The sequence below is a fragment of the Folsomia candida genome, unplaced genomic scaffold, assembly GCF_002217175.1.
Source record: "Folsomia candida strain VU population unplaced genomic scaffold, ASM221717v1 Fcan01_Sc004, whole genome shotgun sequence".
Taxonomy (NCBI): domain Eukaryota; kingdom Metazoa; phylum Arthropoda; class Collembola; order Entomobryomorpha; family Isotomidae; genus Folsomia; species Folsomia candida.
The window spans coordinates 9,904,883-9,924,611 of NW_019091196.1; the positions used below are offsets into that span (position 1 = coordinate 9,904,883).

Here is a 19,729-nt window from a genome sequence, read left to right on the forward strand (position 1 = left end):
CAATCCAAAGGACAGTAGTATTTTACTCAGATGTACTTGTTTAATAACATAAAGTAATACTAAATGTTCTATATTTTGACATGACAGAATTTTAATTAAACAAACAGGTGAATAATCAGGTTGCACTTTCTTTCTTTTCCGAGGTACGTTACTGATTGATCTATCAATCTCCGTATGTTCCTCGTGAAGCATGTATTGCCTGAAGCCATTTGGTATATTCTGCGGATGGTTGTGTCTAGAAATTTCGAAGAAGGAAATGTTTAGAACCTGTTTATTTTCATTTAAATTTATGATGTATTACTTTTGGAATTCCTGAATATGGAACTTATTCTTGTGAGATTCCAAACTTGTATGCATATGTTTTTCCGTTAACGAAAAGATTTTTCTTTTATTAAGAAATGATTCTTTTATTAAAAAAGCATGTAAATTCAATATAAAGCAATTAAGAAGTCAATACTGCTAGCAACGTGGGATAGTTGATATAGTTCATAACAAGAATTGAGCACAATTGAGAAACTTGTCAAGAAAAAGATGAGAAAACTAATCCAAAATTTATAAAAGCATGATTAAGAAGTATTTATGCTTGTAGTAAATAGTAAATTTTTCTGTGCGAAAATAATACCGTTTCAGACTGACTAGCATTTGATGCAACTCTTGTCGATTTGCACTTGTCTTACAGGGTAGATCATCATCAATAAAGCAAATATTTGTAGTTGTAGGATTGTCGTTTCAGAGACGAAATTAGAAGGGAATAATAAAGCTCCATCTTGATATCTTGATTTATTCGTGTTGTTGTGTTTGTGGGGAAAGGCAATCTTTTTACTCTTAATCAGAACTAGCACGTCGGCGAACACCTTAGTGGCCACCTCCGTGTCCCCAACCGGCGTGGATGGGGTGAAGCCACTTCTGGTACTCCTGCTTCTGTGGGTGGGTGTGTCTGGAGAGGGGATTAAAAAAGAGATCATTGTATATCATCATTATCAGCATCATTTCATTTCAATTTCCTCCTTTTGGAATTTACTTTACTTTTCTAAAGAAAATATAAATATATAAAATTTTCTTTACTTTTGGAATTCCTGAACGTGGAACTTGTTCTTGTGGGATTCAGACACGGAGTGGGTGTGCTTCTCTCCTTTGTGATAAATCGGCTGGTGGACATGCTCCTTCACCAGCTTCTGGTGGTGAATGTGATGCTGCAATTCATAAAAAAAATAATTAAGTTAAGAGACTTCAATAACAATTATGTTATGCTTATCGACTCACTTTGTGAAGATTGTGGTTATGGATGTGTTGTCGGTGAAGGTGGTGTTGGTGGGTAAGATGTTGATGGTAGTGGTGACGATGAAGCACCTTTTGCAATTCGGTGTGGTGGTGGTTAAGGGTGACGTGTTTGTGATGATTGTGCAACACGGTCTCGTGTTTTTGATGTTGTTTCCATCCGTGTTTGTGGTAATGATAGTCCTTCTCGAACTTTGGTCCGTTGGAGAAAGTTTGGTGTCCTTTACCATGAACATGGACGGGTGGGTAGTTTTGTTCCTTGACCCAGCCCCATCCTCCATGACCTCCGCCATGTCCACCACCATGACCGTAACCACCACCGCCCTCATGACCTCCGCCATGTCCCCAGCCTTCCTGACCGTGTTCAATCCCACCTCCATAAACGCCTCCTTCATGACCACCTCCCAGTCCTCCGAATCCGTGACCGTGTCCGTACCCAAAGTGATGTCCGGCAGCGGTGGCTTGGTCTTCAAAGGCGGAGGAAGCGTTGGCTTTGGCAGAGTCGGAAGTTTCGGAGGCAGCAGTGGCAGAATCCGCAACGGCGGCGGTGGGAACGGCGACATTGCTGCTTTCCGCAGCCACGAGGACTTCAGAAGCGTCGGCTACTTTTTCACCACGGACGATGGCCACTAACGCCACGGTCTGTGGAAAAAATTAGAATTATTACCTCACAAGATTGAATTGGAAATAAATACAATTTATTAATAATTTAGGGAAAGCATGCATTCAAAATCTTGACATTAGAGAGATTGTGGAGAATTATATCAGTAATGAGCTTAGTTCCTAATTTTTTCTACCGCTTTATGCCTCGCTAACTCCCATTTCCATTAAATTAGAGATACATATGTACCAAAAAAAGTGGCTTTTAAAATGATTATACTATCATATATGAATCATACATATTGCACCATGGATAATATTGATAATTGGAGTGAATTAGAAGGAAAGTGGTCATACACACTCGTTATAGAAGTACTAACTCGCAGTCATGATTTGCAGTGATGGTCATGCTTTGACGGTTTTAATTATGAGAGCTGTGATCTTTGATAGCGACAGGTCATCACGTTTCTTGTAAGAATGAATGAATTTTTTGCTAAATTGTTTTTTTAAGTAGAGCATAATTGTGTGAACAAAACGAAAACTAAGTATTATTATTATATAAATATTACTGAGACTCGTATGCAAAAATAATAATAAAAGCTGAACCAAGTACTTAACATGGTCATCAGACTTCTGGAGTCTAGGAAGTCTTCCGTTTAGGAAGAATTTATACGGTAATTGCAAAAGATATAATTTATGCCAATTTTCTTTTGACACCCGATTTTGACATCCGCCAATTTCATGCAAAATTCTGTACTACCCAAAAATTCCAGATCTACAAAACACAGACTTTTCTACTTACCATCAATGTGACCACAAAAGCCTTCATTTTCGTTTAGTTATTATTATTCGGATCCAAATAATGGTGACACTAAATCGAAATACTTTTTTCCTACAAATCACAAGCTTCTACTGTCGCAGATAGAAATGATTGGACCACTCCTTGGTCAAAGGACTCGAGAACTGAACTGACTTGTCAAAACGGTTGGACATTTCCCTTTTATACGTTTCCTATCCTCGATGCAGTTTCATATCGCTGGTAAATATGTAGGATTGCATCAACCAACGCTACCTAATCCCGGTCACTACTTCTTTCTTTCTTTCCCAATACAAAGAAGTAAGTAGGACCAAGATGCATGCTTGAGGGGGATATACGTCCGTACATAAATACATACATAGATAGAGGTGCTTATTGCAATTATTATCACTACTTGTACCATAAATATATTTTGCTTATTACTAATTTCATATTTTGTTGTATTTACAAAATCGCACACACCTGCAAAAAAAGGTGGAAGCATGGTTTGGCGTTTACCTGTGATAAAGAAATCGAATTCAGAGGAAGCTGAGCCTTACACATGGTAAATACATATTTCTGCCTTACAATGATAGCATTGAGGGGTCGTATGTGATGTGGATGTGGAATGTATTATATAATAATTATTCCTTGGTTTGGCAGGCAGGCAGGCATGCTACTTCTCTCAGCTTTAAAACTTTTAACTTACTTTGGATTGCTGCACACCTTTGTAATCATCATTATTATTATTATTTATTTCATAAATGCAATTCTCCCTGCATTTTATTTGTTGACCAAAAAGTCAAAAAATTCAAGCACATTGCACATTTTGTCATTTTCCTGTTGTTCTTTCTTACATACGCAGATAAGAGGAATCGTAGGTAAATCGTAAACCAAGTCTTTTTTTATGCAACGTGTGGTACACTTTATTTCTACTGAATTGCATTTATTTGACTTCTCTGGCTGCTTCCTCCACCACTTCCTCTCCACTCTATTTCAGATTATACACAATTTACAACGTTGTATCTGAACAATTAACTTGTCCAAGCTAAGTAGTTCCTACATGGGTTGCTCAATTTAGCCACAATTTTATTTATGTGCATGAATCAAGAAGTCAAATTGTTGGTATAACAAAGTGGAGATAATCCGCCAATTCCATCAAATTCTTAAGGAATGTGCAATACTACACGTATTAATTATTAAGATTCCACCTTAATCAAAGTCCAAATCCAAGAAAAACATGGCTAAATCCACTCATCTCTGTAACAATTAGGCAACTCATAATTGATATTACCTGTTAAATGGAAATGCTATAATTGATTCCCTTGAGTAATTTGGGGTTTATGGTATGCGTCCTACTATTGCGTAATGAATATGCAGTAAGTGAAGCTCTGGTTGAAACTAAACCGGTATTGCATTTAAAAAAATAAGTAAATCTTCTCGTACATGAATCAACAATAACAAAATGTTTATAAATAACAGCTCCTTATCGTAATTGATGCGGCAATGACTGTGACCATAATTAATTATACATAATTAATTAATAACTTGACATTTTTTAACGATTGGGTCATTCAGTTCGTAACATTGATGTAATTTAAGTATTTTGAAATATTTTGTAATTCGTACTTACTTCGTCTTTAACCAACAAGACTTTGTTTCATCGACGACAGAGAAGTTAAAGAGGGCATACATTAGTTAAAAATGGTGACAAAATGTTTAATTATCTGACCATGTGAACATACATTGTATGCATGCAATATGTTTGCACACAATTTTTCATCCTGATTTCAAAATTTATCAGCTAAAAAGTGATAATGGATTTCTTACATCAGATACGACTACGCAAGTTGTCAGTTGACTGCGGATTTTTGCAAACTTTTTGGTACTATTTTCGTTTTCACATGGACAGGAAATCGCCACGTTGTTGGTCTAGGTCTGATTGACAAGCTTAATGTATAGCAACTTTTAGCTAGCTAAACGTAATCCAAGCTGCAGGTAGACCATAAGGTGAACTTACAAGATGTGATTTACTTGCCAGATTATCTTAATATTATGAATTCATAAAGTCTTTTTTTCTACCTTTTCCACTCTTGGGTGAAGATGGGGGAATTTCCCCGTAAAAACATTATTATAAATTCACACTTTTACTATCATCAAAATCAACAGTAAAATTGACTTTTTTGCATTTTTTTCCACTTTTATTAGATTAGAGCCATATTTATAACGCTTTTCCAATAACTCTTACATTCTTCCATATTTAGAAAATGTATCAATCATACATACCTATTCTGCAATGCAGAATAGGTATGCAGAATCTGCATAATATAAATACATGCCTGCCCGATTTAGGTCTTAAATTCATTCATATGTAATACTTTTTTTGTCTACACAATTTTTTTCCTGACCATAATCCATCAAGAAAATTGATTACAACAAATAATGCTACGATTGATTTAGCTGAATTATTAAATACTTGAAGTAAGTTGTTCCGTTTTACTGCGTCTGACTGAATTATGAATTATTATTATGAGTAGTGAACTTAAAAAGGTAGCAACTCGTGACTGATTAAGGTATTTATAACCGTCACAAGAAATTAGGTGGTCCGCAGAGCATGTCGTTGGACGGAAATGCAACTTTACTTAATCTTAAGAAATGACCTGCCAAACGGAATCATTTTTACTTTACTAGCACTCTTGTATTATTTCATTTGATGATTATTCAACTAAACTGAGGAGATAATGGTACTTGTTTTTAATTCTTCACTCACTCAGTTATCAAATGATCCATTGAGGTGAACCCATATAAATAAATAAATAAATAAATAAAATATACCGCAATTCAAAGAATGATGTCATTTTTTATTGTCTGTTGATAATTTGATCATAGTTATTATAATCTTCCTTGTGGGATTTATGGCAATAAAATTGATAACATTTTATGAATGACGTTTTATGCAATTACGCCTGTTTGATTAGTTAGTATAACTATTTCCCATTTAATGTTCCAACAACTTGAATAAAAATGCGGAATGTTTTCAGAAACTTTTGTGCCGCACTTTTAGGTACAATTAATTAAATATTTCCTCATGAAACGGACAATTAAATAATTTTTGTTAATAGTGCTCATTGCAGTAATTCACGGAATTTCTGCCAAGCCAACTCTGACCCAGCAAGTTGACCTCTTCAACTCCACTCGCCTCCTAAAAGGTGGAAAAGCAATCCAACTCCCACCACTCCCAATCTCCGACGACGCTGTGGACATCACGCACATTATCGACGCCCTCCTTGCAGACGTTGTTGCTGAACAAGTGTAATTCGAAAATATTTGATTATGCATTGGTTAACATTGTTAATGTGGTGAAAACAAAGAGCTAAAATATAGTGAAACTTGGCAGCATCACAAAATACAATTTAATAAATTCTCATTTTGTTCATAATTTCTCAAAAATCTCATAAAATAGCATAAAATAGTCCAAAGATACCCCTTGAGATAAAAAAGTGGAACATGGAATGAGCAGCTGAGGATGAGAACAACCACACTTGAATTTACCATGTCGCTCGCACAGCAGCCTCAAGAACAAGAAAAATTGGTAAATTTAGAAAAACAGGGGAAAAATAAGCCATCCCCGAAAGGGGGCAAGGGGTGTGGCAGTGGTGGTGTCGTGGTCGATAAGAAAAAGTACACCGTGAAGAAAAGACCACCCCCTAAAAGTGTCCCACAACGGCCCAACGATATTTACATTAGCGATCGCTCAAATTTTAAGGTAAACAAATAAATTATTAAGGTGTAAAACAAGGAAATTACAATATAATTATTAGTAAATTATTATAAAACCATTTTCACAGGCTCAGATTTCCAAATGCCAAAAATTATTTGAAAGTGGCGACTTTTCGGAAATATTTCTGCACGGAATAGGCTCCTCAATTCCACGCGCTGTTAACGTCGCTCTGGAGCTGAAAACATTTTATCAAGGCACCATCGACTATTCTGTGAATACCTCGACCATTCAACTAATTGGTGAGTGGATTACTAAATCATCTCAATTTTTGGTAGTGTTGTTTTTCTTAGGTGAAGGAAAAGTAACCATAAGGTGATCATGTTAAAAGATCACCATGGTTACGGCGAAGCCTAGGTATGCAATCAGCTGCAACTTTGAAAAGGTCGCACTGAGATTTCGCCCAAACCGTTCGTTGCATGGAAAACATGCTGAAACAAAAAAACCAGAGAATTCTGTTTTACAGATACGTTTTTTTTATTTTTTCAAAAATTCTAATTCCTTCAGGTAGAAAGTCCGATGCCTAAAATTTCAAATCCATTTCTTGGCATCAAGGAAGTGTTTCCGACCGGGGGCTTGCCATTTTTATTATTCTCCAGGATAATACGCAAATTGTAAGCCTTTGTTCGACTTAATCGGATCAAAACTGACGGAATTAGAGCTTTTTGAAATATTTGCATTAGGCAACCTATTTACGTGTTAAGTTACTGGTTGCTAACGTGCGGTGATAGTTTATTCAGCATCGCTATTCAATACTCAACATATCCAATGTTGCTAGACAATCGAATTACGTTTGTATTAGATCGCTAAGTGTCAAGGCATCCTTGACAGAACAGAACAATCCTTAAAATTTTGAAACTGGGGGATTAAATTGGCATGCCACGCATCCACACCCACTGCGGAATTAAATTGGTATGCCAAGCGTCCACAAACAGGAGAATTAACAACGTTTAAGATTTTATAATTGCATATGTTTTTATGCATATAAGTTCACAAATCACTAAAAATAATTAAATAAATAAATTTTAAAAAACAAACTTAGGTGAAGGACGCGCTTAAAATATTAAAACAAGAAGCATTAAAAAATGTCATAAATCGCTTAATATTTATTAACTTTTACTTCACCGGGGGCCCAACTGTTAAATTTTCAAAGCAATGATAATCAATAATAAATGTAGCTAAACCAACGACTTGATTAAATATGAAGGGCAGCATTACAGAAGTTATTAAAAATACGCCAGAACATGAGCAAATTTCCTCTATAAGAGGTGTCGCGATTTATTGAAAGATAATCATTCAAATCTTGCAAGTTTAATATACAAATACATATTACGCATTTCGTATAATTGTTCCAAATCCTTGAAAGTATACCTTTTTTCCTGTGTTAGTTGGGCCCCCGGTGAAGTAAAAGTTAGTAAATATTAAACGATTTATGACATTTTGTAATGCTTCTTGTTTTAATATTTTAAGCGCGTCCTTCACCTAAGTTTGTTTTTTAAAATTTATTTATTATTAACCTGCTTAATTAAGAATATATTAACAATAATAAACTCGTTCAATTCGTGTCACGTGTGTGAAATTATTGGACCGTGTCACACGTAACGTAATGAACATGATTTCTAGAATTTTTGCAGTAACTTATTGAATTACGTGATTTCAATTAAATTTTGGTTTTGTTGTTGTCTATTAAGAACGTGAGATTTCAAAGAAATATGAATGAGTTGCTTCCGGTTCGGTGGTAAAATACAATTTTGTGAGTTCATCATCATCATCAGTATGTGAACATTTTTGGTAAAGGTAATAAAATAAAGTGATAAAGAAAGGCAATAACTAATAATAAGACTTCCCATGTTTGGTTAATCACGAACGAACGATGATGATGAACAAGAATTAAAAAAAGAAGGATTCTTATTTAAGTAACTGTTTGAATATCTGAGCTTCCTTCCTTTATGATTTGGTAATAGTAAAATTTTTGGCACTGCACTGTGTGTGTGTGTCACAGCAAATAAAAGTAGGGTTCATGATTTAGAAAGCTTTTTTATTATTACATAATTCATCATTGATATAAATCATTCATCTGCAAATCATCCATCATGCACATTCTTGGACAGCAAAGGATGCAGTGATACCATTTATTATCATTATTTATTGCGTAACGAATTGTTATTTCAATTCAAGATCCAGTAGGCAAAATATTTCCGGAATTATCAAGAGTTTCCTTGATTTCTTGTAATCTCCAAGATTTATCAAAGACCAGGATTCGACACTTGTCACAAATAACAAAATGCACTTGTTATACACAATCTGATGTATATTGAAGGAAGTTTTTACTTGAAAAATGAATTGCATGTCTGCAACCTATTCAGTTTTTGTTGAGATTTTGGATATAACTAACTACAGTAATTCAATTTAGTAATCTTTGAACTGAACTGAATCACATTACTTAATTCGCCGCAGTAGTGGACATGTGGGTTAAGACGAATTATTTTTTTTCCTAACGTGACGAAACAAGAGCACTGCGAAAATGTCAACCAAAAGTAATATATGTTTAATTTTAATTATAATATTATGTAGTTCAGTGCAGGTCTTTGTTTGCATGTCCATTTATTTTTCTGTTTAAATTAAGGATAAGGTGCAACAACTAGTATCTTAGATAACGTGCACTTGGTATTTTATTATTGTTACGAAACTACACTAAATAAACGGTAAAAAGTATCGCAGTGTGTAATATATGCGATTTTGTAACGTACATACACACGTAAGGGTCGCGTGTTAACTAAATATTGCTAAATTATTATTACATTTTTTTCCGAGAATTTGTTCACTGAGAAATTATTAATTACAGACGACCTAATTCCACTGGACGACACGACACCCCCGTCTCAACAAAGTCGGAAAGTATCCTGTGTCGATATTCGAGTATTTCGCACAGTTAAAATCCCATAAAAAATTTAATACAAAATGTTCTTCACGTTACAAGAAATTGGACAATGGTTGGGTGTAAGAACTAAATATTGCAAAATTATTATTACATCGTTTTCCGAGAATTTATTCACTGAGAAATTATTATTTTGTACTTATAGGTAACAGCGTATGAGATGTGGGTTTTCGTGACCTCGCTCTCCGTCTTTAGCATTCTTCTCTGCATAAAATGTGATACGGTTTCGAACATGAGTTGGTGGTTGGTTTTCTCTCCACTCTTTGTCGGAGATGCTCTTAACGCATACTTTGTGACAACTGTGTTTATACGAATGTATGTCGAAAAAAAGTTAAAGCCTGCGACACTGAGGATACTTTGGTCAATTTTACAAATCTTTCTCGTCTTTTTGTTTGAATTTTTACTCTGCTGGAAATTAGTGGAACCGAATCATTTTTCAGAATCGGAAATAATGGCTCCTTTATTTTTTCTCTCGCTATTCATTATGATAAGGGCATGCCAAATGCATTAATTTATTATATTATTATAAAGTACTTATATTATGACTGTCGTATGCATATTATTTAATTATAAGGTATTTATATAACAAGTACTTGAATAAATACTGAATAGAAATACACCTTTCATTTTAGTTGTGCATACATATTTACATACATCGCATACTTACTTTGTAGTATAGATTCATTTCATCAGGTATAAATCACATTTAGCTAAAGTAAATCACAATTTGTTTGGGTTCACGTAGATAGGATTGTAAAATTATATCTACGTTTTTTATGAACCAGAAATATTTAATTAATATTTTTACCCAGAGGTCCACCATAAATACTTACAAAATAAATAGGAGGATTTATATGAAAAAATTTAATATCATGAGTGTAAATATTTTTAAATATTGCTCTGAGATGATGGCAGTGTGATCTGATTCGACTGCATGTGATTGCACAGGAACTTTGACCCTTCTTTTTAAAATTATATATTGCTCCTAATAATTATAATTCTTGCTTTTTGCATCATTTGGCTGCAATTCACACGGTCTTATAAATTCTTGTCCTCGTTCATGAATCCATTTGTTACTTACTGAAATTTATATATCCCACATATAATAATTAGATGAATTATTATACTCTAAAATATGAACCTACCCCACTTCGACCCAATTAAAACCGGGCATGCCCCATGCTGCGTCCTGTAATCTCCACGACCATCCGGCTTTAAATTGTACCAAAATGCTGCCGCTCCCTTCTCCGGCCAAATGGTTAAATTCAAATGAGGAAAAGCAGTCCCACCCCCGACTCTGACGTCACTCATGTAAAACATGAGCGTTGCAATTCTATTGCCTTCTTCTTTGGGTAGGAACTTTATCGTCTCGTTCGTCTATCTCACCAATCATAATTATTCATAATGCATCATAAAACCAGTTGATTAAATTAATATGATATGTATTGTATTACGTGCGAAAAATCAAAGTGCGGCAGGTACATTCCACCGATCCCGTAATTCGCGACCTGCACGTAGAGGTTAATGTTATTTAATCCGATAATATTTTTCACGAACTATTAGTTGGCGACCTGCAAATCCTCGGCGGTGTAGAGGTCCAGATTCGTCAAGTACATAATCCTCTTATTGACCCGGCGGACGACGTCATCATCGTCATTAATTACCCACGCGGATTTGCTAATCCGCGTCGTGGACTGCTCGGTCCCTCCGGTCGCCGAATTTACAACAGTTGCCGTTTTAAACTAATAAATTAAAGATGACATCAAACTTTTATATTTTATTGCTGAATTCCAAGTTTTAATATAAATTTTATTTTACCAGCGGCTTTGAAATTGCTTTGATGACTTCTATCTATAAATAAATACAAAACTACTATATTTATCGGAGTATTTTATAATGTGATAATAAATTCTGATGCTGACCTCTGAATTATAAATTACGTCATGAAATACCCAAAGGGGAGGATCCACGTGCAATTGTTCCTCTTTTACAGGCCCGATCATAAAGTATGGATTGTTGGCTCGTGTCGAGAGGGTGCATTTGAGTGATGGATTTTGAGAGATAAAATCTCGACTTTCTCCCCGACAAAGAGCTTCGTATTTCTTTAACACGGTTGAATAGCTGTCCTGTAAAGTTCAATTAGTTAAAAAATTAGGTTCAGTTAAGGGATTATTAGGACGTATGCAATTTCACCTCTGCTTCACCATCGGTCGGTTGACTTTCCGCAGCTTTGACGACCTAATAATTATCGATAAATTTGAGATCCATATCGATTCGTTAAATAAAATGCGATAAATCATTACCTCATCGATAAAGGCGTCCAGCTCGATTCCTGTTAACTCGGCGAGAAATTGTTTTCCCACGCTGAGCGTATTCTTGATATCGTTTGACCATGATATGTACTCGATAATTTCTTCCCTCTGAGATTCTCTGGTCTGATTGCTTAATTCGGTAAAGAATGGGGTTTTTGTTGGCTTGGGAGGACCACGTTTTATGGGGATTTCTAGATTTGTTTCGTTATTGTTCGAGTTGAGGTAGAGGTGAGATTCTTGCTCGTCAAGTTTTCTTAAGGCTTCTTCAAACCAAGGGATTGCATGATCGTAGCTGCGTTCTTGGTAGTTTTGGCGTCCTATTTCTATGCAATCTTGGACTAGAATGGTGTTATGATGATTTTATGACTTATCTGAATTATAAAGATGATATGATCAATAGATTTTTAGTCAACCTGAGAGTGTGACCGTGCAAAAATCGTCCTGTAAACAACCCTCCGACAGATCCTCAGTCTTTAGCAGATATGTATCCTGTAATCTCGTTAGTGCGATGGCTGCCCCCTTCAAGTCATCTTTATCTGGAAATTTTCTAGTTGCTGACAAGCTCTCCATAAGTTTGTTAAAAGCTGTGTAATAGTTACAAGAGAATTTAATATTGAAATTCTATATGAAATTCTATATATTCTATATCTCATTATAAAATTGAGCAAATAAAATAATCACACACATTTCATATTGGTATTATCCATCGCATGTTTGACAAGATCTGCCAAATCGACTGAGAGAGCTTTAATTGCCAAAAAGGCATTGATAGGATTTAGAATGTCGTAATTTTCACTTTCACCACTAATTGAGACATCTTCTCCAGGTAACAACTTTTTCCTGTATTCTTCACCATTATCCACAACGCCGATGCGACTTAGACCGCTCGAAATCTCAAACTTTTCTCGAACCAACGCCAATCTCAACTCTTCTTGACGTAAATATTCTACAACTGCTCCACTCACAGACTTCCTCAAGTCGAAAATTGACTCCAATTCTACTTGAGCAGTGAAAATGTCGCAGGAACAAAATTGAAGAAAACTACAGCACAAGACGAGCAGCACGGGCACTTTAATTTTAAAAGTTAGCAATCTTTTTAAACTTGACGGGATGACCATTGCATTTAAATTTTTATATTTACTCCAAATTAAGATTATTACAATATTTTTTTACACTGAATTATAAACCAGGTTCAATTTTATGCAATATATTTGTGATTGAAATCGATCTGTGACAAAAAACACACCCGGATTTATTTATCGCACTTATTACAATGTCTCACCTCACTCACAGGCATGGGGTCTGTCTGTTTGTCTTATTACATCGAATTGCTCATCCTCCTCCTCACCCAAGATTAATAAGTTGGATGGCTTATGACTCGTCGTCTCAACTTATTCATTCACTTCTTCTTCCCCTGATAAAAATCCATTGTTGTCTTGACAGGTGAGAAATGAAGAGATTCAGAGATCTCATTAGTGACCGCTTTAGGGGTCGAGGGATTCCATAAGAGTTATTACGTTAATTAAATAAGATTTGAACGATGAAGATTCATTGGTTCGATATATTTATCTCACGAAGTTTAATCGTCTATTTTTAAGTGACGATATGTGTACGACGTCAAAATCACGACTGATTCATTCTGATAGCATTTTCTCATAGATTTTCTTCCCAAAAATAATTCAAAGTCCGTCTACCTCTCTGTAGCTGAGTAACATACTTACAAACATACACAGATGCCGAAGAATTGCCCATTATCTCAAGTGACTTTGACTCAACTCTATTATAAATCTTGTGCTGAAAAGATGATACCGTTAAAGAAAACACAAATTGGTTGCTTACTTACATACATACGTTGATATATGTGAGACGCAATCTTTGAAAGCTTTTAAATATAAACTGCCTCATTTTATAGGATTATCCCCTTAAATATTTCAACTATACGTACGTACAGCAGCTACAGCACCCGTTGTTCATCTTTAAACGAAATCCCACACAGTTCATTGTCAAGCTTTTGAAATCGACTCAGCAAATCGAATTGTTTTGTTACGGTGAAGCATTATTTATCTGAAAATGCCATCCATCCTCTTGAAGAGAGCTTTTGTCCTTCGTCATCCATCCGTCCGATACTCGGTCCGAATTTAGTTAGTTAGTTAGCAGTTGAGAATGGCTCATCACCATCAGAAATAACCGGCATGTATCTGTATAGCGAGTCTATTTTATGCTAAATAATTACATGCAGGTACAACAGACAGGTGTGTGTTTGCATTGTTGTGAGCAAATACTTTTGTGACAGAAGACACTTTAGACGCTGTGTAGGTAGGTATGTACAGTTTATCAGTCTGCATAAGAAAATCATTCACTGAAGCACATTTCCTGGCGTGTTGTACGTAAAGTTAGAAAAAAATACGGAGAAATGCAATGCATCGCAAGAAATAATTAATTGCCACTACAATTCATTAGCATCAAGGGTTTAAAATAAATTCAACACATTAACATAACCTCAGATGCCCTCAAAGTTCTGATTCATTCATAAGTTATGAATTGCAGTGCAATTCAAATTGCTCTGCGCTGATTTTAAAATTACGTCACAGACCATTATTCAACTAAATTGTTTGATTGGCGAGACATGAAAGAGGATTAATTGAACCATGAACGTACTAGGAATAAGTATGCACACATGCCTTGCATTAATCATGAGGATCTGACCGACCGAAATTCCACCGACAAGGCCATAAATTATTTTACTGACCATTTCATAACGATTTTTACTATTCTTAGAATTTCGGAAAATTTTCCGACTCTTTGATCACAATTTATGAGCTACGACGATAAGATGACAACTGGCGTATGGAATGGATAAATCTGCATAAATAGGTGTGCTGGGCAGTTGCATGGTCTCATCTTGCCTCCTCCACTCTAGTAGATTCACACAGTTTATCAGAGTGTCTCAAATATCCCTTCCTAAAATGAAAGCTGCCCAAGTTATCATCGCCCTCTTCGTCGTTGGTAGTTAGCAATTTTTACAATTTACACTAATTTTGTGTCAATAATAATTATGTTGACAATTGCTTGATTTATTCATCTATTTAGCTCTCCTCGGTCAAGCATACGCTCAAAGCAATGCCATGCCCACCTTTGATTGCACAGACAAGTTCGTTCGCTACTTATTTAAATGGGTTTACATATGTACATAACATGCAAATATTTAATTATTTAATATTTAAATTTGCAGGTCCGGGTATTTTGCGGATGCTTACAGGCTGTGTCACGTATTTTACTACTGTTACCCTGATGGTCGCAAGTTGACGTGAGTATCCATACAACGATGTGCATAATTTATATAATTTATGCCAATTTTTTTGCATTCGTATAGAATGTCCTGCCCCGAAGGAACGACCTTTAACCAGATCACTACTCGGTGCGAGGTAGGATCCCCATGTTTCTACAGTGCCTAAACCTACCTCTCTTTTTATTATGAACTATCCGATACCAATTCAATTAATGTAAATTCATGTAAAATTCACTCAAAATTAATAAACTAACTGAGCAAACACATACATAAATTCAGAATTTAAAAAAGAAACTTTAATAGTATTTCTTTTTTCTAGTTATATTTATAACTTTACAGGACCACCTGCTAAATGCAAGTTTTAAATTTTCATCGTATTTAGACCATGATACACAAATGTGAACAAATTATGCAGATGTTCAATATTCGGCGTCTCATAAAGTCTGGTTTCTTGGTCTATTCATATCTTCTCGATCCGATTCTGAAGATGCTAATAACGAATTATTATCATCATCATGCAACGTTGATGATGACGACGACGACGACGATGACTTCGACTCGGACCTCTTTTGTTGCCTGCTATCAAAACTACTACTAGGCGGCTCCCATCTCAGCAACGTATGGAAACTTGGAAATAATTGACTCATTTTCGGTTTCGGATTCTCCAACTCGGAATAAATTCGTTTATGAGTATCTCTAAATTCTAGTTGCATCCTATTAACGAAGGTTGTGTCACAATTGACGGCAAGATTTCTTCCCAGGTCGAACGGATGTTGCACAATCAGAGGAGAATCTTGAAATCTTTCATTCTTCGGATGATACAGTGGACTAGACTTAATTAATAAGCTACGCCTCGAGACCACGTCCCCAATACGGGGTGAGATTACACAAGTACTAAAATCAAGCCAGGAAAATGCACCGAAAAAGTTCTTAAGGTGGGTAAAAATCTCTCTGGCAATATTGACCCTTTTTGTGGAATCTTTGTCTTTGGGGTAGCTCTTTTTATAGCAATTTTTCTGGCCCTTCTTTTCCAAATAGTCCAAAATTGGTGGGAGGTGTGTACACAGTTCGATACTCCACGGCGGCTTGGAATGATGGGAGGTGAAACTCATCTTTTCTTCGTTGAACGAATATTTGGCCAACTTTTGCAAAACTTTCACCGATGGAAGAACATTGCTTTTCATAAAGTAGACAAACACCATCATGGACAGGATGAGATTAATGTTTGGCTGGATGTTGGTAAACCGGTGGACTCGGGCCCAGTAGTGGACAAATTTTAAGACTGGGAGGACGAGTGGCTCGATCTGGAGCATGAGTTCAATCAGAGATGATACAAATGGTCCAACGGGGTCGTCAAAATTTATCTTGCACTTCATCCCTGACTCGCGATGCGTAAAAGATATGGCGTCGAATGGATTGGCCGCGTTAGATCCAAACTTTTCGTCCGGTATTTCAGAAATTTTGTCGACAAATGGCAGCATTTCAGACTCTCTGCGAGGCAGGTTGCTCAAAACGTACCGAACTTTCCCAATCACGGCTTGATAATGAGAACCGTGATGAAGGGGAAGGTGAGCTTGCTTCAAGCACTGTCTCCTCGTTTCGCCGAGGGGATCCATAAAGATTTCTAGACTGGAGTCATCCCCCACGGAAAAGTCGGGAACTTGAGGTTTTAAAAGGCAGAAAATCATATTTGGAAAGATTGGGAGGAAAACTTGATACAGGTATTTTCGAATGTTGCTCTGTGTCTGAATTCCTGCAGGAGTGAGGCTCAATTCTTCTATGAATCTGTGTAACTGGTCGTGAATCAATTGTCCGTCAAGAGAATACATACGCAAACAGTGTAGAATGAAGAAGGGTTGGTCTGCTTTTTCGTAAGTTCCGTCCAAGTCTAGCAGTATCACCCCTAAAGATGCACAAATGTGTTAATACGCTAAAATAATGTTATAGTGATTAAAGGCAAGTGTTAATTATTGTTAATTATATACATTCTATAAACGAAACGTTATGTTTGCACCGCACGCGGACATAACCATCGTCTATTTTCGTGCTGTTGTAATTATCCAAAATATTTTTGACACACAATCTGAATAAAATAAATGCCACATTATTTTCAAGCCATTACATACTTTCTTAAAACTTAAAACTTGCTATTATACCTTTGATTATACTGAATAATGGCAAATTGTCCTTCGGGATCAGCTATGAATTCCGTAACTTGGCCAAATTGTTCGAAATGGAGCAATAGCCTCGTCGAGTTAATGACATTCTCCAATTTTGTGACTACTATGCAGCGTTCATTAACGTTCTCGTCCCACTGCAAAAATTCCGGAAGTTGGATCATCACGTTGCCCACTATTGAAGGAGGGGTGGCACTATTCCTGCGTAACGAGATCCAAGTATGAGCCGCAGTTGCAAGGTGGCGATAAAACGATACAAGACTTGCTTCTCTAATTCTGCAAGCTTTACAAATCCATTCGGGTCTGGCAGGTGTCCTACTTCGGCCCAGGACGATTTTTGACCGTGGTCGTTTACTAAAACGCTTAGGACGGAGGACTCGATGATGGTGCTTTTCCGTAATGCCGGTTCGGTTCGTGTAAAATTTGCTTCTGGTTATAGGACTCAAATCTTTGAGCATTTTATAAGGGCTCTTCATAAAGGCAAAGGTAATTTGGGTTGCGGAAACGTTAGTTTACGCAACCTAAAGGGCTAAATTTATTTAGAATTGGGTTTGCAAAATTTGGTGGGTGGCTAGGCTCAAAATTCCGCTGTAAACGTAGCTACAAGTATTACTTTGGTGATTAAATTGAAGCTTAAACTTTTCAAATTGCATTTATTCCTTTAAAAAGTTGACAAATTGCTCTAAAAGATAATTATATATGTAAAATTAACTAGTCATCATTAAAGTTGACGACATCAAATCGAATTCTGGTCAGATTTCCGAGCATTCCCTCAATCACATCGCCCCCTTGAATCGGTCCAAGTCCGTCCGGAGTTCCCGTTAACAGGGTGTCATAAGGCTCAAGGGTTATATACTTTGAAACGTAGCTGATGAGGGAGGACACGTTGAAGATCATGTTTCTCGTGTTATCCGATTGTGTCAATTTTCCATTGATGAGAGCAGATATGTCCACATTGTCTGGGTCTGGGATGAGATGTTTGGGGATAAATTCGGACACTGGGCATGCAGTGTCGAAACCCTTTCCTATTTCCCATGGCAAGCTATGGTTTAGCGACTTTTTCTATGTACGTAATTAGGAATATAGGATTGCTTAAAAGAAATTATCTGTCCATTTACGTACTACGTTGAACTGTTAAATTACAACTTACAAGAAATTCCTTGGCAGTCATGTCAAGTGCTAAAAAGTAGCCAGCGACATGATCCAAAGCCAATGAATTTGGGATCAATTTGCCTCGTTTCCCAATAACTACACCCAACTCTATTTCGTAAAATATTGTTCCAAGAGACTTGGGGAGCTTAAATTTGGAAAATATTAAATATTTTTGGTATAAAATCTTCAAATTGTTTAGCTATTGTGCATGAATTAATACACACCTTGATCGATTCTCCTTCAACGATATATGAGGTGGTTGGTTTCATGAAAACGATTGGTTTTTCAGGAACTTTGAGAACCTTGGCTAACTCTGAAACTTTCCATCTACAGTGATACATACATAAATTAGCAGGTACATATAAACATTACGTACGGGTTAATTCTATTCACCTGTAATTCCTCCCAATTCCAATTATCTTTTTGCCTTTTTCCACAAATTGTGAGAAATCTTTATCATCCACCTCTTCTGCTTGTTGAAGTAAAGTTATATTTTTCGCATTTTCGCAAACCTTCTCGGAATCAGTGTCGCAGTAGCAGCACGACCACTCGTACGTCTCTGGCGTCTCCTCGGCCATTTCCTGTTATAACAAATTGCTAAATTTCATAAGTTTTAATAATTTCTAATTAATCAAATTGTCACCTTATTCGCATAATTGCGTATGAAAGTAATGCTATCCTCAAATGTGAGTGATGACATTTTGTCGCCATGCTGCCTCCAGAGCGTAACCTTACAACCACTTTTTACCAGGGCAGATTCTACCGTATCAAACCCCAGTTTAGACGCACTTCCGGAAAACAGTAGATTTTGCGATTGGCCAGAGTAATACCATTTTTCATGAAGAGCACCACATGCTGTAGAATATTCTAATTTTCGTGCCACCCTATTCGTCATTCCGGACCCTTTGCAGGCCGCAGATTTAAATTCCTGTCCAAATTTTGGTACATTTTCTGAGTGCTCAGAACACTTTCCTTTCAGTTTGGGTTGAGTACATGTCAATAATTTGGAAGCTTGTAATCGAATCGATTTTATGGGTTTATGAGAACTTCCATTATTGTTGGCGTCAGCGATCACCAAATCAACGTCGTTAATTATATCTGAATCTCTTAAAGCTAGGACTGGTTCTCCCTCGAAATTATGATCGGTAAACAATTCACAACTTATCTCTTCTGAGGTTGAAACTTTGGGGAAACGATGGGATGAAAACGATAAAAAAATTAAAATTATCAATTTTTGGTGTCTCATTTTGCAAAGAGTTACATCAACAATTGCTACTTGGTCGAAAATAACGTGAATGTGAAGATGTTTTAGACAAAGCAAAAGTGGATATGCAGTGTCTTTTTTTATTAGGAGTTGACATTCCCTAATTTAAATAATTGTGAAAGGTGTAATTTGCATTATTATTATG

General features: G+C 36.2%; 5 protein-coding genes across 5 annotated transcripts; 2 read left to right on the forward strand and 3 right to left on the reverse strand.

Moving 5' to 3' along the window:
* Positions 1–270: 270 nt before the first annotated feature.
* Positions 271–2,859, reverse strand: LOC110848391 (histidine-rich glycoprotein). The gene is made up of 4 exons (XM_022095598.2): positions 2,681–2,859; positions 1,264–1,920; positions 1,066–1,193; positions 271–937 (listed from the first exon to the last, which is right to left on the reverse strand). The coding sequence occupies exons 1-4, from the start codon at positions 2,705–2,707 to the stop codon at positions 856–858; spliced, it is 894 nt and encodes a 297-aa protein (XP_021951290.1). The 5' UTR covers positions 2,708–2,859; the 3' UTR covers positions 271–855.
* A 3,321-nt stretch (positions 2,860–6,180) lies between these two features.
* LOC110848357 (ribonuclease P protein subunit p20) lies at positions 6,181–9,441 on the forward strand. The gene is made up of 3 exons (XM_035850912.1): positions 6,181–6,440; positions 6,523–6,694; positions 9,298–9,441. The coding sequence occupies exons 1-3, from the start codon at positions 6,201–6,203 to the stop codon at positions 9,396–9,398; spliced, it is 513 nt and encodes a 170-aa protein (XP_035706805.1). The 5' UTR covers positions 6,181–6,200; the 3' UTR covers positions 9,399–9,441.
* Positions 9,442–9,746: 305 nt separating this feature from the next.
* LOC110849119 (prolyl 4-hydroxylase subunit alpha-2) lies at positions 9,747–13,573 on the reverse strand. The gene is made up of 10 exons (XM_035850911.1): positions 12,388–13,573; positions 12,116–12,286; positions 11,694–12,040; positions 11,584–11,628; positions 11,313–11,516; positions 11,209–11,241; positions 10,962–11,132; positions 10,845–10,898; positions 10,536–10,767; positions 9,747–10,470 (listed from the first exon to the last, which is right to left on the reverse strand). Exons 1-10 carry the CDS (start codon positions 12,818–12,820, stop codon positions 10,376–10,378), a joined length of 1,785 nt encoding a protein of 594 aa, XP_035706804.1. The 5' UTR covers positions 12,821–13,573; the 3' UTR covers positions 9,747–10,375.
* A 976-nt stretch (positions 13,574–14,549) lies between these two features.
* LOC110849326 lies at positions 14,550–15,269 on the forward strand. The gene is made up of 4 exons (XM_022096730.2): positions 14,550–14,708; positions 14,793–14,853; positions 14,935–15,009; positions 15,076–15,269. Exons 1-4 carry the CDS (start codon positions 14,594–14,596, stop codon positions 15,155–15,157), a joined length of 333 nt encoding a protein of 110 aa, XP_021952422.1. The 5' UTR covers positions 14,550–14,593; the 3' UTR covers positions 15,158–15,269.
* Positions 15,270–17,789: 2,520 nt separating this feature from the next.
* On the reverse strand, positions 17,790–19,629 carry LOC110848804. Its single transcript, XM_022096126.2, has 5 exons — positions 18,964–19,629; positions 18,714–18,901; positions 18,545–18,647; positions 18,319–18,465; positions 17,790–18,230 (listed from the first exon to the last, which is right to left on the reverse strand). The coding sequence occupies exons 1-5, from the start codon at positions 19,564–19,566 to the stop codon at positions 17,880–17,882; spliced, it is 1,392 nt and encodes a 463-aa protein (XP_021951818.1). The 5' UTR covers positions 19,567–19,629; the 3' UTR covers positions 17,790–17,879.
* Between the last annotated feature and the right edge of the window lie 100 nt (positions 19,630–19,729).

Bases quoted from the DNA above. Each gene is read 5' to 3' on its own strand.
- LOC110848391 (XM_022095598.2), bottom strand. From the start codon at position 2,707: ATGAAGGCTTTTGTGGTCACATTGATG. The intron at 1,194-1,263 runs GTGAGTCGATAA...TATGAATTGCAG, and splicing joins ATAACCACAATCTTCACAAA to CATCACATTCACCACCAGAA. The intron at 938-1,065 runs GTAAAGAAAATT...TCCCCTCTCCAG, and splicing joins CACGTTCAGGAATTCCAAAA to ACACACCCACCCACAGAAGC.
- LOC110848357 (XM_035850912.1), top strand. From the start codon at position 6,201: ATGAGAACAACCACACTTGAATTTACCATGTCGCTCGCACAGCAGCCT. The intron at 6,441-6,522 runs GTAAACAAATAA...CCATTTTCACAG, and splicing joins GCGATCGCTCAAATTTTAAG to GCTCAGATTTCCAAATGCCA. The intron at 6,695-9,297 runs GTGAGTGGATTA...TATTAATTACAG, and splicing joins CTCGACCATTCAACTAATTG to ACGACCTAATTCCACTGGAC.
- LOC110849119 (XM_035850911.1), bottom strand. From the start codon at position 12,820: ATGGTCATCCCGTCAAGTTTAAAAAGATTGCTAACTTTTAAAATTAAA. The intron at 12,287-12,387 runs GTGTGTGATTAT...ACTATTACACAG, and splicing joins GGATAATACCAATATGAAAT to CTTTTAACAAACTTATGGAG. The intron at 11,242-11,312 runs GTCAGCATCAGA...ATTTATTTATAG, and splicing joins ACGTAATTTATAATTCAGAG to ATAGAAGTCATCAAAGCAAT.
- LOC110849326 (XM_022096730.2), top strand. From the start codon at position 14,594: ATGGTCTCATCTTGCCTCCTCCACTCTAGTAGATTCACACAGTTTATC. The intron at 14,854-14,934 runs GTTCGTTCGCTA...TTAAATTTGCAG, and splicing joins ACCTTTGATTGCACAGACAA to GTCCGGGTATTTTGCGGATG. The intron at 15,010-15,075 runs GTGAGTATCCAT...GCATTCGTATAG, and splicing joins CCTGATGGTCGCAAGTTGAC to AATGTCCTGCCCCGAAGGAA.
- LOC110848804 (XM_022096126.2), bottom strand. From the start codon at position 19,566: ATGAGACACCAAAAATTGATAATTTTAATTTTTTTATCGTTTTCATCC. The intron at 18,648-18,713 runs GTGAATAGAATT...GTATCACTGTAG, and splicing joins GGAATTGGGAGGAATTACAG to ATGGAAAGTTTCAGAGTTAG. The intron at 18,231-18,318 runs GTAAGTTGTAAT...TTACGTACATAG, and splicing joins TGACTGCCAAGGAATTTCTT to AAAAAGTCGCTAAACCATAG.